This window comes from Wasmannia auropunctata, unplaced genomic scaffold (genome assembly GCF_000956235.1).
Source record: "Wasmannia auropunctata unplaced genomic scaffold, wasmannia.A_1.0 LD334579.1, whole genome shotgun sequence".
In the NCBI taxonomy this organism is placed as follows: domain Eukaryota; kingdom Metazoa; phylum Arthropoda; class Insecta; order Hymenoptera; family Formicidae; genus Wasmannia; species Wasmannia auropunctata.
The window spans coordinates 761,636-782,767 of record NW_012028311.1 but is presented as its reverse complement, the minus strand read 5'-3'; the positions used below and the strand labels follow the sequence as shown (position 1 = coordinate 782,767).

At 39.9% G+C, this 21,132-nt stretch overlaps 2 protein-coding genes across 11 annotated transcripts in view; one reads left to right on the top strand and one right to left on the bottom strand.

Annotated features, from left to right (window-relative positions):
• Positions 1–10,519, bottom strand: part of LOC105458235 — a 21,559-nt gene extending 11,040 nt beyond the window's left edge. The window contains exons 1-4 of one of the 10 annotated variants that reach the window (XR_975512.1): positions 3,011–4,978; positions 2,685–2,798; positions 1,706–1,829; positions 822–985 (exon numbers count right to left, since the gene is read on the bottom strand). Coding sequence is in view for 3 of the 10 variants with exons in the window: in XM_011703396.1 (XP_011701698.1) it covers positions 1,706–1,829; positions 10,109–10,177 (193 nt within the window). In the remaining 7 variants the exon portion in view is untranslated. The other 9 variants (XR_975511.1, XR_975510.1, XR_975514.1 and 6 more) reach the window with 9 other exon arrangements.
• The window catches only part of LOC105458236 (kinase D-interacting substrate of 220 kDa), a 24,657-nt gene extending 3,525 nt beyond the window's left edge, over positions 1–21,132 (top strand). The window contains exons 2-23 of the mRNA XM_011703398.1: positions 6,266–7,589; positions 11,073–11,204; positions 11,517–11,615; positions 11,704–11,802; positions 12,237–12,434; positions 12,528–12,626; positions 12,909–13,205; positions 13,550–13,925; positions 14,047–14,211; positions 14,461–14,668; positions 14,744–15,166; positions 15,245–15,467; positions 15,544–15,723; positions 15,805–16,264; positions 16,357–16,522; positions 16,607–17,060; positions 17,138–17,311; positions 17,389–17,533; positions 17,621–17,745; positions 17,893–17,898; positions 18,036–18,156; positions 19,734–21,132. Coding sequence (XP_011701700.1) covers positions 6,321–7,589; positions 11,073–11,204; positions 11,517–11,615; positions 11,704–11,802; positions 12,237–12,434; positions 12,528–12,626; positions 12,909–13,205; positions 13,550–13,925; positions 14,047–14,211; positions 14,461–14,668; positions 14,744–15,166; positions 15,245–15,467; positions 15,544–15,723; positions 15,805–16,264; positions 16,357–16,522; positions 16,607–17,060; positions 17,138–17,311; positions 17,389–17,533; positions 17,621–17,745; positions 17,893–17,898; positions 18,036–18,156; positions 19,734–20,494 — 6,180 coding nt within the window. The 5' untranslated portion in view covers positions 6,266–6,320 and the 3' untranslated portion in view covers positions 20,495–21,132. The remainder of the gene's footprint in view (positions 1–6,265; positions 7,590–11,072; positions 11,205–11,516; positions 11,616–11,703; positions 11,803–12,236; positions 12,435–12,527; positions 12,627–12,908; positions 13,206–13,549; positions 13,926–14,046; positions 14,212–14,460; positions 14,669–14,743; positions 15,167–15,244; positions 15,468–15,543; positions 15,724–15,804; positions 16,265–16,356; positions 16,523–16,606; positions 17,061–17,137; positions 17,312–17,388; positions 17,534–17,620; positions 17,746–17,892; positions 17,899–18,035; positions 18,157–19,733) is intronic.

Genomic DNA, 21,132 nt, shown 5'->3' with positions numbered 1-21,132 from the left:
ATCGAACGAACTCGTGCTTACAGATAACAGTTGTAGTCCTAAGGAGATAAAACGTTTCGGAGAAATTACCTCCTGCCGCGCGTCGCGATAATTTTCATAGACGCGCTTCCGATGTGTCTATGCAAGCCGAGCGGTTTTTCGTTTCGTTGTGATATACAGGCGTCTAATAACACGCCGATGTTGCCCCCGATATGAAACGGGTTGCGATGTGATGACGTGTACATCTGTGGATCTGTGCGCGTGACGCCCTGGAAATTTACCGAAACCAGCGTGGATAATCGGCGACGATACGCGTTGAACAACTTGGCGCGTATCTGATCCGAGCCGCTCTATTTGCCGAGGGAAAAAGGATCGCATAAACAAGCCGGTCAGGCCAACTCGTGTGACGAAACGGTATATCTCGTATAGACAAAATGATCGTTTTACATTCAACCAGCGCGTCGAATCTGGACCGTTCGAATACGTCCGTATTCGAGCATCACGCACGCCTCTATAATCAGAAACATTAGGGTTCTCGACGGCTGCTCTTTAGCGCTTGCAATGGATTGGACGAGTACGTGATCGCGTGTATTGCAGGCAAAGGAAGCGAAACGATTGAAATTGGTGAAGGAATAAAAGCGCGGCTACATAATGAGGATGAATTCATTTCGTACGTAAGCGGAATGCAGTTTGTTAAAAAAAAAAGAAGCACGAGTTAATCGCACTGTAACGCGAATATACCTCATCATTCCCTAATTATACGCGATTAATCGGAGTGGATTTGACACCGATTTCCGTTCAATGGAGTATACAAACGAGAGAACGAGACTGTTGAATAATACCTGGCGAAATGCATCCTTGCCGTCCTTGCCACTGTCGCGGCCGCAAAGGTCTAGCAGAACCTATGGATCTCTTTCCTCGACATGTCAACAAGCCATTCAGTCGTTTTGGAACAGGAGCAAACAGGTAGACGATATGCAGCGATCACGAGTTTTGTACGCGTTCTCTAAGTATTTAATGAAACATCTTTATCGTATCTTATATTTATTTTGCCGAATACAAAATATAAAGAGAATGTATCATCTTTTCTAACTTAAAAGTGATCTAAGCTGTTTATTTTTCGAGATAATCAATTTCGTATCATAACTTTGTGTATTTAAAACAATACTCTTTGATGATTCAATTTTATATACTTGAGATGCTCTCGATCTTTCTTAATCCACTCCTCGTCCGAGTGATTTGCATAAACAAGAGATGCAAATCAGAGAGTATAACAGTTTTCTCTTCGGACGACTTCCCTAAACATCGATGGATATCAGTCAGTTGCGGTCTGTAGAAACGCTCTCGAGTGGAGCTTTTCATGAATGAACGCTCTTTCGCTCTCTACTACGACGAGCGTGCCAAGATTTAGTCGGGATAGCTTCTCGTGATAAATGACGTGGGCAACAAGCGGTGTCGAGACGCGTCTCTTACGAGCTGACAATCGTGACAGCTCGTGGCAGACTCGGTGTCTCAGATAATAGCGTCGCGAGCATCGCGTTTCCACCAAATGGAATTGCCACGGTAAACAAATCACGCGCAAGTGAATCATATACGAATCGAGGCGGGATTCGCGCGATCCGCCTCGAACGGCGAATCCTATACTGTTTTTCGCCGGTATTTACCTCGTCGATGTTTGTACCGTTAGTCGGCCCGGAATAAATAGCATTAGATATTTTGAACTCACTCCGATGTTTTCGTATTCGAAGCAAATCGCGCAGGAGATGTCGAAATTGCGAATGTTGAGTCAAGATTACAGTACTGCGAAGACGGATGCCTTCCTCCAACAGCAAAAATCCTCTTTGGCGTATCTGCAAAAATAATTCTTAGAAATTTGCGCGATTCAAAATTACGTTTATATATATTTAAAATTCTCTCTCTTTTATATCGACAATTCTCGACAATATGCAATCTTTGATGAATCTACATGAAAATGATTTTTGTTTCTAAATTGTGTAGGTATATATATTGTCTTAAAATGATCTATTAGCTTATTTATTGCAAAGAAAACGTACGTCATATTTCTTAATAGTTCCTATTTAATGTGAACAATATTGTGAAGGAATACAAGCACAGTTATAATGAGAATGAATTTATCGTACATAAGTGATATGCAGTTTAAAAAAGAAACAAGAATTAATCGTACTCTAACCGAATATTCCTAATTATGTTGAAATGGATGGTAATTTAATGTAAACAATATTGTAAATTATTCGCTGCAGAAAAAATAATTTTAATTTGAAGCGAGAACGTAGTATGTTCTATTTGGAAATATATATCATCATGCGTCAACTATGCGACAATTAAATTGATCGTGTGTCAGATTGAAATCAATTGATGGATTTATAAGTACTTGCACGACGTTATGGCAGACTTTCTTAATTATTATTAATTATCTATTTGAATAATTCAAACTTCTTTATTTTTTTAGTTTGAATTTACTAAAATCCAATGGAGAGATGCTTATTTTTTATGAAATATTATACTTATTCATTATACAGGTCTTTGTGCTTGTGATTTGAAAAAATATCGTATGAATTATTATGTAAATGGATGAATTATGTAACGTGGTGCAGGGAGCAGGGCATCATAAACATAATCTTTGTCACATAATTATAAACGCATCATCGGTTTTCAATAATGTCTAGCTCTGTCGATATTCTTACCTTTTACACGTGACATGTAATGACGTCTCGACGACGGAGACAGGAACGTTATGATATAAACGGATACAGTATTGATAACTTTATACAGAAGTTATTAATAATATTAACTTGCGCCTGCAATAAATTGCGATTGCAATAAATACGTGAAACCACGAAGATGACAATAAATAAAATTATATCGGATATTCTTATTCTAAACAGATGTTTCGATTATCATAAAGGAATAATATTTGCAATCGCGTGTTGCATTTGAAAATATATTAATAGCATCTGTAGCATATTACAACGCAGTATATTCTACGTGTATCGATCACAATGAATCTTACGATTCGATGTTGGTCGTCCATTTCGCAAACTATTAGATTTTATGATCGTTCTTCGTCGCTTATCACATTGATCGTCATATGAGCGACAACATGACGTCTTTTAATTGACTTTCCAGATGTTGAGTCTGCAATTTATCTAGTCAGCACTCCGAGTTCAAGATTCGTGGCACAAAATTCGAAATGTAACGATACATTCCAAATATAATTAAAGCATTTGACGCAACAACAGTCTTGATCTTTTTAAGCGCTTGAGAAAGTTATTTTTAACGATAAAAACAATTAATCTTTTGAGAGTTTTCTTGAACAAATGAGTCGCACCAAATCTTTCGATTGCGTTAGAGTATACTTCAAACAGGGAACCTTTTTATAACGATACCTTCCCTTTTGATTGAACTTGTTTTCCAAGAATATTGTTCCAAAATCGACTCACCGATCGCAACTTTGCCGAGTTTAAATCAATTTATTTTTTTTTCCTCGTCCTGTTTAATCAGTTGGCGAAATTTAATTCGGCGAGAGCGTAGCTTATCGTCGAACAATCCCGCGGTGAAGCGATAACGTTATTAGCTCGATACGCGCTTTGCTGCGCATCGGTGCGGCAATGGTGACTCTGCCGAACGGTATCACGTCATTTCGTTTTATGAAGCGTAGTAAAGTTCTGTCTACACAATTAATTGGTTTACCAAGAGAGCTTTAATTGGCCGGGATTAACGCGAGAACTAACCGCGGCAAGTGCCTTTTAAAAACAGTTGCGTTCAAAGCAAAGAAATATTCTTTGGCAAATGATTTGGAGTCGATCCTCTCTCATCTTATCATTTTTTTTTATTTTTTAATTATTTTTAGTTTTAATTTTATTAAAACGCAAATTTTTGTGCATTATTAGTATCTCTTAAAACGCACGTAACATCTGTTGTTAAAATGCTAGCAAAAAAATAGACTCATCAAAAAAATTGAGTCAAATGTTAGGAAATTTAAAAGATCAGTAAAATTTTGTCTTCAATTAGTTTTACTGTTTGAGTTTTACGACAGTATCATTTAAAACATATATATACAATTTTTTAAAGTATTCTTTGTTTGGCCATATCTTGTCATTTTTTTTTTTACGTAGGTATAGCTCTGCTGTTCGTCACGTGGCAATCGTATCAAAACATTTTTCTGATTACGCTTTGACGCTTCCGTTAGTTGTTTGACCATTTCTCACGAACGATGGGGCGATGACGCAACTTCCAATATTCGAGATCCTATTTCGCGCGCACGTGTCTCACGATGAATGAAGGCGCGATTAATTCGTATAAATTATTTACGCAATGTATTTGTCGCGCGAGGCGAATCGAGAGTTGGTAATTCAATTGCGACAAAACATTCGTTTTCAGTCGGGTTTCCGAACTGGAAGGCAAATAAACGCTTTAGTGATCCTAAATGAAAATGAAATTCGCCGTTTTGTCGCCGTCCGCTTATAATGGTTTATAAATTGTTTAATCAAACCGCCGCCGCGCCAAATCCACAATGTGCAACCGTGGGGATTAACCGCGGAAGATTACAGCGTAATTATGTCGGTGCCGCATAGAACGTTATCACGAATTGGTGACGTCATGCCGTATTTCTCTCACTATTATCTCGAAATATACATGTGTTTCTCCTCTCTCTCTCTCTCTCTCTCTCTCTCTTTCTGCTGAGACCGGAACTTCGTTCTGAACAATTCTGCATGAATTCCAATGACTTTACACGGCATTTATTCTTTTGTATGAAATATACAGCGACGTAGAGAGGTAAACCACACACATACACACACATTTTTTTATATTTTTAAAAATTTGATTAAAAGTTAAGAATTTGTAATTGTATTCCACATATATCACTGTGCATTCTTTGGAAACATATAGTGAAATATTTCTAGCAAATCTGCTCTAATTTCGATATAAAATTGATTTATTTAAATCGTAAAAAAAATGCTCGCACAAATTTTATTTTCACATATCTCATATATGAAATATTTTTAGAAGGTTTTTGGTTACAATCAAATTGATATTATACGACTTCAAAATAATTTCAACGTTGCTCTCGAATATTATTTTTTTATTTGTCACAAATGTATCTCGATAATTAAAACAGCAATGTATGTGTCGTGTGAATAGAAAACAATGTCCGTACCAAAGCTTACGGCGCTGATGACACACAGCACGCGCTGCCGTTACGCGATTCAGACTGTGTGTATATACACGAAGTTAAAGAGATCCCACCGCGATATATAAATGTCGCGTGATCCGCTGAACGTTGTTCTCGAGCGATTTGCTCGCGTCGTCGGTGTCTCGCTCGGTCGCAGTTCTGAGTCGACATTCTGCAATTGTCTCCCAACGACGAGGAAGAAGTCGCGCGAACGCGAAGTCGTGAAGCCGTTGGCCGTCGAATCAGCGAGATCCCGATCAGCTGGACCCGGATGACCACGCGAAATTTGGAAAAGATGCTGCGACTCACCGCTCTGTCGAGGGTCCGTTTCTCACGGTATACCGATGATCCAAAATAATCTTATGGTCAGTTTTCTCGGGGAGGGATTTAACTATATTCAGTGGCAGGAATTGAAACTGGTAGTGGTGAGTTGGGTCTTTCGATGCTGTGTGGGGACAAATAAAATAATATCTATACTTGATCACAATCACTTGATCACGATTACAATCGATTTTGCGTACACTCATCCAGTTTTAGAAATTAAACTTATCCGAATTATACAGTTTTCAATTTTTAATTAAATCTTTACTTCTTTGATCGTATCGTAGTCAGTGATCTAATTGTAAGGAGAAATTAGGAAAAGTTACGATTGCATTTGAAAATTACAGGCCTACAGTTCTTTAAGAAGTATTTAATTGTCTGAAATTGTGAGACACGTCCATAATTTTTTTACAAACACATTTTTTAAACTATATGTTTTAAGAAAAACTTTATAAATTGTTATGAATTATACATCTATTAAGTCTATAAATTAAATCATATTACATTGTGTTTCAAAAACCATTAATTTTATCTCTTTTTAAATGACACAATCAGTCTAAATTTATATGGAACATTAATACATTTATTTGCATGAAATTAATGCATTATATTATTTTAAAATACAGCAGACTTCTTTTTAAGAAAGATTTGATTATTCTTAATTCAAGTTGTTCTCATCATATTGATGATGGAATTACTTTTACATAATGAAAAATACAGTTAAACGTTAAAATTTAGTGAATTCTACGTGTGTACGCATTTTACTCACAGCAAATGAAGGCCGTTTTCGATTTTCGTGCTGAATAGACAATTCGAAGAGAATGCCATGCGGAAGGCCAAAGACGAGTGTCTTAGAATCGCGTCGGCGTTCTTCCGTAAAAGTTTCGATGAAGAAGACGATGAAGGGAAGAAAGCCAAAGCCCCGCCGACAAAAGAGTCGGAAGAGACTGTTTCGGAAACGATCTCTGACGACGATTCGGCAAAAGTCAGAAGGAAGGCCAGTGTCACGAACGCGGAGGTTCTCTCAAAGTTGGTCGCATCTGACCCTGAACTTGCGGCTTCTACTTTGTACGTGGGAGATCGCACCTTCAAACGCTTGCAATCATCCGAAAACTCCAGCTTGTCGAACGACGTGGACGAGTGCGCAATATCAGATCGTCGTAATGCAAGAGAAGAATGTAACAGGGACAGTGATGTGATTTCGAAAGTCGAAATGCGAAGACTGGCAGTGCCGATAACGAATTTCAACGGTGTCTTCCCTGCACCCAAACACGAAGACGTCATTGCGAAGGAGTCATCTGCGAGGTTTCAATCTTCATCAATCGGGGACCACCCAATGCGCGCTCGTACGAAACCAACTGCTGCGGATAGATCGAAGCATTCTCAATTGACGCCCGATTTTCTAGAGGTTCCGCCAGGATCCACAGAACACATTCGTTCCTCCCCAGAGCGATCGACAAGTGCGAAAGAACGCTCGGATGTCGGGAAAGTACGTGATATAGTACCACTGATAGCCGTCATTCGGGACAGCTTCGACGAGAAATCTAGCGGTGGTCGCAGATCAACGTTACCGATGACGAGCTCCGATTTGAATCAGTCTACCTTGCAAAACCCCACGGCGGAGGCCGGCGGCCAGAAGTCGCCGACCTTCGACGATATCCTGGCCGGCACCAGCGTGAACCCGATCCGCAAGTCCAGCATAGCGAACGCGGCCATCTGCTCGAGTCTCGCTCCGAGTTTGCTCGGAGCTATCCCCGGTGTGCCGAATTCCCTCTTACCGAACGGGGAGTACAATCTGCAACGAAGTGCCACATTGTCGAATCTGTCCACCACCACCACCGTCAGCGACGACATAACCATTGGTAGAACGCGTCGCGGATTGAGGTCGTTTCTTCGTCTTCACATAACCGAGCCGCATCCCACGACCTGGCACGACACCGAGGACTACCATCATCACTTGCACAATCATCACCACCACCATCATCATCATCACGTGTTCTCGCACATTCACGTACCCACCATCACCTTCACAGCGCCAGCCACCGATGGTATCGGTCGCAAGTTTAACTTCGCCATCCGAAGGCACTCGCACGCGGTTAGTGGGTAAAGACAGGATGCACGTCGTTTCCCCATTTTTTTCGTTAACATTTCTTCTTTTTCATTAACATCCGTTGTCTGAAAGCCTGGCCGTCTTTTCAATCAAGTAAAATACTTCTGAATTGATGGAGGAAGCTAAGTAGCATAATGCAGAATATTAACAAAAAATATTTAGAGACTAATGTATAGATAATGTAGATTTATGGTTTGAAAAACCGCTCTAAATATGAGGCCGTACCTCAAAATAGATCGTAGTGGATTTATTCCATTCTTGACCTGAATCCTTTAAATATTTAACAGTCCTTTTAGCAATTAACTCTAATGTTTATTGAAAGAATGGCGTGAAATAACTGGATTATGCTGATAAATTGAACAAATGAAAATAAAAATTTTTTTCGTCATTACTTTATCGAGTATAGTGAAGCCAAGCATGGCGATGGTATCACATGTCAGATTGACGTAAATGTCTCTATAACATTAATTCGTATACTAGCACATGCTCTGATTAAAATAATTTAAAATAACGCTTCACATTGATACGCCTCTTTAAGATCGAACCGAGTCGGAACGATGACGACGCTCTCGTCGCGAATAATAAAACGTTAATTGTTGCAATTGCAGGCCGCCGAAGAACGTCAGCGCCTCCATTGTCGACAGGCTTTGATGTTTCTTCGTGAGTCTTTATCTTATCGGACTTGTTACATTTATAACCGACAAGTAAGACTAATCGGCATGCAGGAACCGAATGTCACGGCCAGTAATCTAATTTCAGGCAATAATTGTCTGATGACGAGAACTGTCTAATGCCTTACGTTATCATATTAGTACGAATTGAACGATTTCACGAAAATATTACTACAGTTAAAAAAATCTGAACAATTAAATCTGAAACTAAATGTCTAAAATGTTACACGTACATCTTCATGAAACATATTACACTATCTAAAATTCTAAAAGTGTTTTTTCAAGCTTGAGATAAGCAAACAAAATTCAATTGGAAACAAATTACATTTCAGAAATTCAATCACTATTTACGATTCTAAAACTATCACTGTACCTTTTAGTTTAATGACGTAGGTATAATCGACAGATGATTTAATAGATCTAATATGTAGACTAATATCTGTGGTATGAATTCGTTAAAACGCACGAGTTCCACGTGTCAGACAAAATTTTGGAGTCATTTCGTAACGGGCAAATGCCACGTGCGTACATACATAATGGAATCTTGCCCGACTCGGTTCTGTCATCGATCTTGACAGCTAATGCCCGCGCTATATCCGCCGACACTCGCGAATTAACACAGTGACACTATCTCGGATGCAAAGCGCGCATCAGTATCATCTGCTACGTGGTACGTATAATAAGCTATATCACTGCCAGATAATTTCAGCATAGTGACAAAATCAGCATGAAATAGAGCTGATCTAATATATCTCTATGTGTATCACGCGCGTGTGTGTGTGTGTGTGTGTGCGTTTGCACGCCCGCAACATCGAATTTTTATTCAGTAGAGTTCGGGCCGTAGTAAACGACGAATGGTGTTATCCCTGAGAGACTTTAGGCATCGAAAAAGAATTCTGTTGCAGTCTTAGAATAATTCCGACTTGAGAAGCACGTTTTAAAATTTTAACTTTACGTCAGAATCCGGATTTGCATTTCTGGCAGTCTTTCGTTTTTTTTTTTATCAAGTATTTATTCTTATCTGAAATGTGAATTACCAAAATTTTGTTAAAAATTTACAACAAACAACCAAAACGTTGTTAAAAATATCCAGATTTAACATTAATAGAGTGTTTATATGATTTGTGTAATTTTATAATTTGTAGCAAGATTTAATGGCTATTACTATCGGCCGTTCGTGTTGCGCGAGGGAAGCAGAGGACTTTCGCATCGAAGGATTATATATCCCATCATGGTGTATTTATCCTCTTACATACCATAAATGCCAAGTCAATTTACGCGCGTTAGATTCCATATAGACTTTGTCGATAATATACGTCGGAAATGTTATTAAATTGTTGCCGTAGGATTTTTTAATCAAAAATACCGCGTACGATATTTGCTATACAGGATTATCGCTGTTGGATGTTTAATAATACATTTTGATTGTAATAACATCTAAAGTGTTATAACATCTGTCAAAACATGTACGTAAATTCCGCAACGCAAAACTCAGTGCGCAAAGGATCACAGCAGATTTGATTTTAATCGGATTTTACAGTAAGTGTTGTCTCTCTCTTTGAGCCCGCAAAATTTCTATCACTAATCAGCTTGTAGATTGGGCATGAATAATAATGTGAGTGTTGAACTGATAGTAAGAAGAAAAGTTGATGGAGCATTTTAAACAAAACGAAAAACCGTAACGAGAAAAATTATGTATGCATACAGAATTTTAAAAGGTAGAAAAATAATTAACATAATACGAAACAATGAATAATACTAAATTGAGCGCAAATGAGGCGTTTAAAAAATTGATTTCTATTTTTGACATTCTGCTTTGCATCTGCGACTTACAGTTAACATTGCTAACTTTTCGTCCGCAGCTCCGCTGCTTTCTCCATACACGTGATCGTCCCTTATCATTTACGTGTATTCGCTCACTATCGCTGACCCGGATTCCATTCTGCAAGATTGAGAGGCGCAAGCAGCGCGTTCTTCATTTCTCCTGTCTCTCGCGAATGGAGAACGCCGCGCTTCGCTCGCGGTTGCAAACTAAATTGAAGCGACTACGGAGTTAATATACGCAATACTTTTATGCATACTCACTGCTGCAGCCGCTATACCTGTCGCCATTAAAATGAAACGTCATAAATTCAATATCGCTCGAGGAAAAACAGAGGGAAAAAAAACTCGGCTGCATAATACCGATCTCTGTTTCAATCAGAGTCGAAGCGAGAACGCGCCCTTTTATTTTACCTTACAGCTGAAACTGGATGTTACAGGCGCAAGCTTTAACAAGGAAATCGAGAAGTATGGATCGGAATTTAAGAGATCGTACAGAGTATTTCCGGATTATTTGTGGTTTGCTTGAGATTAATACTTACGCCGCAGTGTGCGAGACTGCCCACCAACGGCGATCCGGAATTGATGTTTGCTCCGCTGCTCATACATTCCGATAACTCGAAAGCTTACTTCTATAATATATTTGTGGCCCAGCTGCACCATTTGCGTTGAATGTTCAAGCATAAAGGGATTTAAATGATAAAATTTAGATAAACCTAAGAAGATCCAAATTTCTTTAAAATTATTAAATTTATACTCGACAGTATAATAATAATTAAAGTTGTAATAATTCTAAATAATGGAATTGAATGGTGCAATATATTTGCTATGTATTTCGCATTTATGTGTTGTTTCCGTAAACAGCGATTGAATTTACGTAATTTTACTTGAGTTTTTCTAACGGACTTATAATAACAGCAAAAATCAGACACGACTGATCGGAATCTAACGATGATCTTTCTTGATTTTTTCACAGACATTGCACCGGACTGACTCGATGGTATCGCTTTGTTACCGATCACTCGCGAGCTATATCACAGATGATAATCTCGTCGGACTGCAGAGCTTCCTCGAAAATAAGCGAGTGCAGGTCGACGACAGAGATGAGGTAAGTTCGATGATTGTGAATCCCTTGAAAAAATTTCCAAAAGTCACTCGATCTTGACCAGAAATTCCAAAATAATGAAATTATAACGGCAATCGATATAAATAGACAATAAAAGTCATGTTATCGAAAGGAAAAAATTTCGAGAGAGAAATAATTATACGTAAGAATAATTTATGCTAGATGATTTCTCTAATTTTGTGAGTTAATTAAATCGTGAACGAAAAATCACAGCTATATGAAGAAGAAAAATTCCTTCCTGTATTCGCGTTCGAGCTGTCGAACCTTCTTTGACAAATTGCTCTCTTCCGATAGAACGGTAGCACCGCCCTCATCCTTGCAGCAACCAAGGGAAAAATACACTTCATCCGAGAGCTCATCAATCATGGAGCGGACGTCAATGCTGAAGACGCGGTTGGTACCCGATTGAAATCGCGTTTAATTATATGTAATAAATGAACATTCCAATTATATATTCTACGTTTCTGTATAATTTCTTTAGGACAACTGGACAGCGTTGTTGTGTGCAGCGAAGGAAGGTCACACCGAGATTTGTCTCGAATTGCTCGAGCACGGCGCCGATTTGGAACACCGAGACATGGTCAGAAGAAGTCGCATATTTTATTATTAATCTGGCGTAATGCCATTAATGTAAATCTATAACTGGAAACTCTTCATATTTGCAAAATTTTGGCCTCTTTCGTCGTGCAAATGAAAAGTTTTTATCGTCTCTTTTTCATCACTGTCAAAATTCCATTAATATATATTTCTATTAAAATATTTAATATATTATTTATGTTAAAAGCATTATTAGCTTATGACATATTATATTGACATCTTTTAATAAAATTCTATATTTAGTGATTATTATATATATATATTTTTTGTTTTATCGACTAATCTGCACTCTTGCTTTTAACTGAGAAAAAATACGAAATTTAATAGAAGAATTTAATTATATAAATGCATTTGTGTAAAAAATTGGCGTTTTTGTAGATAAAAAAAATCGAAAGATCGGACGTTCTTTTGTTGCAGGGTGGCTGGACGGCGCTCATGTGGGCGACGTACAAGGGCAAGTCTACGACGGTGACGATGCTGCTAGGGCGCGGGGCTGACGTCAACGCGCATGGAAATTTTCATATATCCTCGTTAGTATGGGCCGCTGGCAGGGGTTATACTGATATAGTCAAAGACCTCATTGCTCATGGGGCGAAGGTCAATGTCGGTGACAAGGTAATCGTCGGCGGGCGACACCGTACCGCAAATCAATAGCCATTTTATTGCTTTGCTCTCGGGACTCATATTCATGTCCACTTATTTTTTCAGTATGGAACAACGGCACTCATATGGGCATCGCGTAAAGGAAACGTAGAAATTGTTGATATCCTTCTTAAAGCTGGGGCTAACGTCGAAACAGCTGGCATGGTAAAATCAATAAACCATTGAAGAAATAAACCAAGATCAATAAATCATTGAAGAGTATAGAAAAGTAGATGGATTCCATGATCAAGAATAACATAGTAAAAATAAAACATGTATAATTATATACATGATTACATAGATTTTTCTCTCATTCGCATAAATTAGTTACCGTGAATAGAAATATTTTAATGTAATAAGAAATATTTCACATTTCTTTTTCAATTTTAATATTACATATGAGGGTAATTTTGGATATTTATATACTTTTAACGATTTTCTTTGTAGTATTCGTGGACTGCCCTGGTCGTCGCAACCCTCGGTAATCATGTGGAGGTGGTGTCGCTACTATTAGAGCACAAGCCCAACGTGAACGCTCTAGACAAAGATGGTTGCACCGCCCTAGCGATTGCCTGCCGTGAAGGTCATCACGAAATAGCGAACGCTCTTTTAAATGCCGGCGCTTACGTTAATATTCAGGATCGGGCTGGCGACACGAATCTAATCCACGCGGTTAAGGGTGGCCATCGAGGCGTGGTGGAATCATTGCTGAAGAAGTATGCGGATGTCGACATAGCTGGAAAGGTACAACTCGATCTATTTTTCTCCGTGCCCGCGTATCTTCCTCGAAGATCGACTTGGAAAAAATTATCTTTTTCACCGAGTACTGTGGCTCCCAAATGTTGATCGTTCCGGTAAGCCCGGATTGTTACGCGCGTGATGGAATATGTGAAAACTTGTTAAAGTAATCGCTAGCGAGTCGATGGACATTTTAATATGAGAGACATTCTTGGTATCGGATCCGGGGTCTCGTGGTTATCCATAAGCCACTTCGAGCTAGGTTCGTGCGTGACCATCTCTCCCCCCCTCCCGCGGTTATTCTCGAGTCGTTCCAGTCGAACTAACCACCCCATCCGTATATATTTTAGGATAAAAAAACCGCAACTTACATAGCCGTAGAGAAAGGCAATGTGCCGATACTCAAATTATTACTAAACGCTAACCCAGACCTGGAGATTGCCACGAAAGACGGCGACACGCCTTTATTACGGGCGGTGAGGTCGCGTAACGCCGAAATCGTGCAATTGCTTTTAGACAAGAAAGCCAAGGTCTCGGCTACGGACAAGAAGGGCGACACTGTACTGCACATAGCGATGCGCGCGCGCTCGAAAGCGATTGTCGAGATACTACTGAGGAATCCAAAGAATAGCCAGTTGTTGTACCGTCCGAATAAACAAGGCGAAACCCCCTACAACATCGATGTCAATCATCCTAAGACGATGCTTGGTCAGATATTCGGTGCTCGTAAGTTAATCAGATCGCATACCATTCGTGTCACGTTATTGCTGGTAACGTAACTTACGATATGTGGAGCACACGTTTAATATTTCGACGAGTTTCGTGGAATAATTTGAATACGTTGCAGGGCGTTTAAATACCAATGAGGACAATGAAAACATGCTTGGCTACGATTTGTACAGCAGCGCGTTGGCAGACATTCTCAGCGAACCGTCGCTTTCTACACCAATTACTGTCGGCCTTTACGCAAAATGGGGATCTGGGAAATCATTTTTATTGAACAAATTAAGAGGTATCAAAATAAGCTGTTTACAAACGCTATCTAGTAGTTCTAACGAAAGGAAACTTTTCCTAAGAATTGATAACTCTTTGGTAAATTTGAAACAAATCTTCATTAAAAAAATATATAACTCGTGATTTAATTTTAAACGAAATGTTACATTATGGCAATTTAAATTGAACATTTTTGGAATATTTTTGATATATCTGTATACGCCTGAGCTATATGAAAAAGTATTAACGACGTAATTTTTTTTTACAGAGGAAATGAAGAATTTTGCGCGACAGTGGATCGATCCCGTATTCCAATTCTCTTCCTTACTCTTTTTAGTAATAGCTCACGTTTCTCTACTTGTGGGCGTCACGCTTGGAGTCGCCTTACAGTCGTGGATCGTTGGCCTGTCGTCTGGAATAAGCTTATTAGTTGTCATTTATATTTTTCTAATCCTCGTTTGGCATGTCAACAAGAGGTAAGGCTTACGAAAAGCTTACGAGAAGTGAAATTCTACTCGTTTCACAACCTCATCGGAGATCTGTAATCGCAGGTACGATTGGTACTGGCCGTATAATCTGACAGTGGAGCTCACCACCAAGTTGAACGCGCTAAAACTGCTGTTGCAAGTGATCTTTTGTCACCCGCCGGGCAGTCAGTGTCACGACAGCATAGCGGTGCAGCCGATAAAGTTTTACTTCACCGATCAGACCCGCGTGGGCACGACCGCCGCCGGTGAGAACGCGGTCGTGCAGATGGTCGGCTCGCTGTACGATTCCGTCGAGAACGACTACGGTTCCCTGTCTACCAGACTGTACAGAGCATTTCGGCCGAAACCGGATAAATCCACCACCACGTGGAAATGGAGGCGTTTGTGTTGCTTGCCATACGTAATCATATTTGAATTCTGCTTGTGCAGCTTGCTCGTCGGTGTCTCGATACTTACGGTGTACCTCATAGATATCTCGAACGATGAGTGAGTAATTACACGCCGTATATAAAAGTGGCTTTACGTTAATTGTGTCTTACATCTTGCGTTATTTCGCGTTTTCAGATCCACGATAGAGCGAGTCACTGCTCACATTATCATGATATCGATCGCCTTGGTCTTGGCCATTAGTATAATAGCGAATTTGTACACGTGGAGCAGAACGCTGCAGGCATTGGTTTTTTCACAGAGGCGACACCTTCAACGTAGTATATCAAAATTGGAGACTCTGAAGAGTGAAGGGTTCATTCAGACCTTGAAAAGCGAGGTCAATTTAATGACGGAAATGGTAAATCCACTTATCCATTGGGATTAGAACGTCGCTTTCAGCAAGAACGTAGCTTTTAATCACGATGTTTAAATAGGTCAAGTGCTTGGATAGTTTCATGGCTCAACAAAGTAGACTAGTCGTGATAGTGGACGGTTTGGATAGTTGCGAGCAGGATAAAGTTTTACTCGTTTTAGACGCTATACAGGCCTTATTTAGCGATAACGGATATCCCTTCGTCGTAATACTAGCGATTGATCCACACATTATATCTAAGGTAAGCAAAAAGTAAAAGGGTTGTAACATCAATTTTAAGATGTTACTTTATCTAATAAACTATTCGATATTGCGCGCGTAGGCGGTAGAAGTAAATAGCAGAAGACTATTCTCGGAATCGAATATCGGCGGCCACGATTACCTGCGGAACATGGTGCATCTGCCGTTCTACTTGCAAAACAGCGGCTTACGGAAAGTCAAGGTTGCCCAACAGACTGCTCAACACTACAAGAAGACGGCGTGGACGGAGGCCGAGGAGAGTGTCAATTACACCGCGACCAGCACCATGCATCACTCGGTGTCCAACAGGAGGCTCAGCACGGAATCGGCCATAATGAACAGCAACGAGAAATTGAAACCCCAAACTAGGAAGGGCAGCAGGAAGATGCGATTGAGCGAATCGATCGCCAGCAGTATCGGCAGCAATTTGAACCGACTGGGCGGCGCGCAGGATCTCAATAAGATGCTGCTCACCGACGATTACTTCAGCGACGTGAATCCCCGTAGTATGAGGAGATTGATGAACGTCGTTTATGTCACCGGTACATACATTAAGTCGATATTGCAGTATACGTCTTATGATTATGAGACTAATTATTACATATGTATAACATTATCTGTCTTTCCTTTCCAGGACGATTACTCAAAGCATTCCAGATTGACTTCAACTGGTATCACCTGGCTAGTTGGATCAACATTACTGAGCAGTGGCCTTTTAGGACGTCTTGGCTGATTCTTCATTACGACATGTACGAGGAGAGTCTAGACGACAATATGTCGCTCAAAAGTCTTTACGATAAGTACGTGAATTTTTATCATCTTTCTCTTACGCCGCTTTTTTAATATATTTTTTTTTATATTGCTAATTTTTATATATTTATTAGGGTGCGACCGCAAATTCCGGTGCTGAAGGAGGTGCAACCGCTTCTCGAGATAGACAGAGACGAGCGCAAGCTGGATGTCTTCCTCACCTTTCACCGGTCCAGCTTACTCATCAGCGATATGAAAATATTCTTGCCTTTCACTATTAATCTAGATCCGTACATTAAGAAGAAAATTAAGGAGGAGCAACAAAGTATAGAGGAAGATACGAATCTGTTTCACAAACAAAACGGTGCTTGGCACGGCCACGGTGTTCCGTACGATTGGACCCCGCAGAGGGGCATGTCGAATCGACATGCGAAACTTGCCAAACAATCAAGTTTGCAGGGATCTGTACCGCCGACGCCATCGTGGGCCTACCAGCCAAGCTTCGAATGGCAAGCGCCGCCAACTTGGATGCAAATGCCACACATAGAACCAATGTCAAAACCGCTTTCCGCAACGACCACATTACCGGTACGCTATAAATTAATTGTACGAGTACCTCTTACGGTTGAAAAGATGTGACTTATCGTTTTATCTTTATTTCGCAGTCTGAAATTCTGGAGATAAAGCTGTCGTCCTTAACAGTGAACGGGGTTTGCGATCTGATCGACAAAATCGAATGCCTTAATTCGACCCAAGCACCGATGTATAAGCAGGCCATCAAAGACAACAATATCAATGGACGAGTTTTATTACATTGCGATTTGCAAGAATTGAAAAAAGTAATTTTTGGAATGCTGCTAATTTTTACATTTCGAGAAGAAGAAGTTCTAAATATACATGTATTTGTATTTTTTAGGTATTTAAAATGACTTTCGGGGATTGGGAATTATTTCGCATGGTAATTGTATCACTGCGAGAAATGGAACTCTCGTCATTTACTTACGAAGAGGGTCCTCGAAGTGTCCGATTTACCGTTGGACCCGACCAAGTTTTACGCAAAGGTACGTTCGATATCTTTTTTTTTATTTCTTCTTATTCCATTTTTTTTACTTCTCATTCAATCAGTACATCACTCTTATTCGTTACAGATCACGCTATTCCAAATAATTCGATTCGTGTGTCTGGTCACGTAGAGAAAGAGAAAGGAGCATCGAGAACGGATGGATCGACTTCTCGTCGTGATCAAAATAAGCAGTCCATCATGGAAAAACAGGTATGATATGGGTATTATTAAATGCATTTATAAAGTAATCGGTGCAATCATAAATAAATCTTCGACGTTAAAAAATTAAATTTTTGATGTTATAATTGAAAACTTATGGGAAATTTTTGTTTATTTACATTCGCACTCGGTAACCAGTTCCAGGTAAGCCCGCTGCTACAATTAGGTACCTACTTTGAGAAATGAAAAATTTTGACATTTAATAATTCTATCTATATGCAATACGTAAAAAATACTATTCGCTATGTGAATGTACTAAAGTGCGTATATATACGTTGTAGGTAACGTTAGAGGAGCAAATGATTTGCGGAGCATTACAGACCCTGAATGAGGAAGCTTGCGAGGATGTTTTAGACGTGCCATCGCCAGCGGTGGCACCGACGACAGACTCACTTTCCTCAGGTGAGCCTACTCCCCTACCACTTACACTGCCTCTGGTAATAGTGCAAGAGCCACCGCAGTCTGACCAAAACAGTGACATCTCCGAATACAGTGCTAACCTTTAGAATCTGAAATAGGATGATTACTTGTACGATGATATGACTATAGGATATGTGTATATATATATTATATATATATGTGTATATATATGTATATATATCCGTCAAATAAATCCGCTCACGTTACATATATCGCAAAAGCAGAGACTTTTCTAGCGTAACTTCTGTCGAGAGAACGTGCAACGAGTCCACGCATCATTACCATTCACAGAGGACGGTGCTTGCCAGTTTGTGTTGTTAAAAGAGAGAGAAAAAGATTAAGTGGACACATACTTCATCCTATTCGAATAGTTTTATTTGTACATCCGTCTGTATATGTTTGTGCAACGCTATTTAACAGTATTACTCACAAGAGATGTACATACATACAATGGCAGTCGACACCTCTCAAATACTGGTTACATAAATATAAATACTGTTAATGTAAGGCCGTTTGTAATTTACAAAGTGAAAGGCTATATCCTCTGTAGGAGTGTGTACTAGTTTTTCTTAAAGCAAACTTACGTGCCAATGCGAAAAACCAATCATACATATCGCACGAAGGAAGGATACAAAATGAAAGCCATTTAATGATATTGTAATAGAATCACTATTGTATGCGTAGGACTAGTAATAATATAATGCTCATTTTATAAGATAGCTTAATATCGTATGTATACCGATGCCATATTGAGGAAAAAAGAAAAAGGATTTGCATTACGAAAACCCCTATAGTCGGTAATGTACGAGCCTGCATTTAAGTATATTATATATGATAATATATATATATATATATATATATATATATATATATATATAAAAAGGAAAAAAATGTCAGAGGCACTACTCTCAAAGCTAATCGTTCGGTGTTTTCTGTAAACAAATCAATGTACAAAAGGCTGTGATAACGCATTGTTGACAAAACGAATATCTCGTGTGGGAAATGTTTATGCTAATCGAAGCGAACGTGTAACAGTGTATTATATTTTTTGAAAAGTATCATTGTATGTGTAAAGTAATCGTACGATCGGCGATAAAATTGAAAGTTGCGTCCTGTTACTCCGGTCCACGTGTTACTTCCTGTACTGTGTGTACACCACGAACCATTATCGCTAGATTATTAGCACTATGTTATGAGCAGTATTATGTTATTACGAGAGCAAGTGGCAATAAAACTTTCTTGCAAACCACATCTGACATTACCTTCTTTGCAATTTGCGTCTAGAAGCCTTCACTTATTATCATGATATCGCGACCAAATTGTTTCAAAGATCGAAAATTTGAAATAAGAGAATTATAAAAAGAAATCGAAACAAATGTTCCTTTTTCATCGATAACTTGATTTCTACGTGAAACCGTATTATTTTTCCGATGCCTTTTTAAGGAATATGTCTATTCCAAAGATTTTGAAACTAAACGGCTCACAATATATATTATAATCGATTAGAACCACGATAATCATATGATACGAAGCAGATGTTACATGAGCTTCTGTTTTAGGACCCGTCATTTCGGCGCACGACACGGAGTACGTGCTGCTTCAAGCCAGCCCGCTGTTTCACTGGGTGCCGATTAACGAGGACCCGGTCAGCTCGGACGACAGCTCGCACGACTCCACCGTGTTCCTTCAACGTACCAACTCCCAACGTAGCGTCACGTCTCAGCGCAGTACGAGATCCGCCTCCTCGCACAAGAACCTGAAGAGAAGCGGCAGCAACATCAGCACCAGACCCTCCTCGCTGTTCATCTCTCCGCCTCCGTCGCCGAAGCCTGCCATCAGATCGAAGTCGACCGACGAGAGATGTATGGGGAACAACAATGCGTCCCTGAAGACCGCGTCACCGTCGGTGATGCCCGCCAAGAGACGCTCCTCCTCCACGTTTGACGAAGTGGTGATATCGGTGCCCACTTCCAGCCTGGAGAAGCTGTCGAAACTGAAGGACCGTCTGATCGGCGCGGCGCCGACGTTGACGAGGTCACCGGGTGCGCCCGGCGGCGGCGAGAGCGACGACGAGTCCACGCCGCTGGTATCCGAATTGTCCACGCCAACGCATTCCCAATCGGACAGCGTGTTCAAGCACGACTGTAGTGCAGAGAACAGCTCGCCGTCGTCCAACAGAAGTCTACCGCGGGACGGGGAACGTCGCGTGGGCGTGGATTACTCCGATACCGTGAGCCTCGTGATACGCGAGTCCCTGAACACTCAACCGCCGTCGCGGCGCGACGCCAAGGCGCGGGACGACACGGAGACGCCCGTCTAACACCTGCCGTCTTCTGTACACAATCGTGTGATACGACGCACGATAGCTCATAGCATAGTAGTGCATTCTACGTTTTGATTAAATACTGATACAAATGTGATGAAGAAGACTGGCGTCTTGTTGGGCGGATTTACACGATTATACGTAATTCTGTTTTGACGACAAACATCGAGATAAGATATGTCTCTCTGTAAATAACGAATGGCGAGAAAACGAGCAAATTTTTTTAATAGTTAGAATGTTAAACGTGTTCATCGACTTGTGGTTAAGACGAATGATGCCTTCTCACGCAAGTCGTGCAATAATCCTTAGTCTAGCGAAATGATCTCGAAGGTGTATGACGCCGATGCGACATTCCGTGTAAATATTAATGCATTTACGAATGCAAATATTTATCGACATTTTTCCTTTTTATATTGAATTAGTACTGAAATGTGCGTTGAAACGAGGGGGGATGAGGAATATTTTCCAATGTAATAGTACGTAACAAAGTATCCTGTCCCCCAGTAATAAGCAATTTGAGTCAATTCGTAATGCCAGTGCAAATAGGTGGCTTAAAGTGTAACAGATAAATACTGAAGAGAGTATTTTAAAGAAGAGAATTGAAAACGACCAGATTGTTGATTAGACTACATATC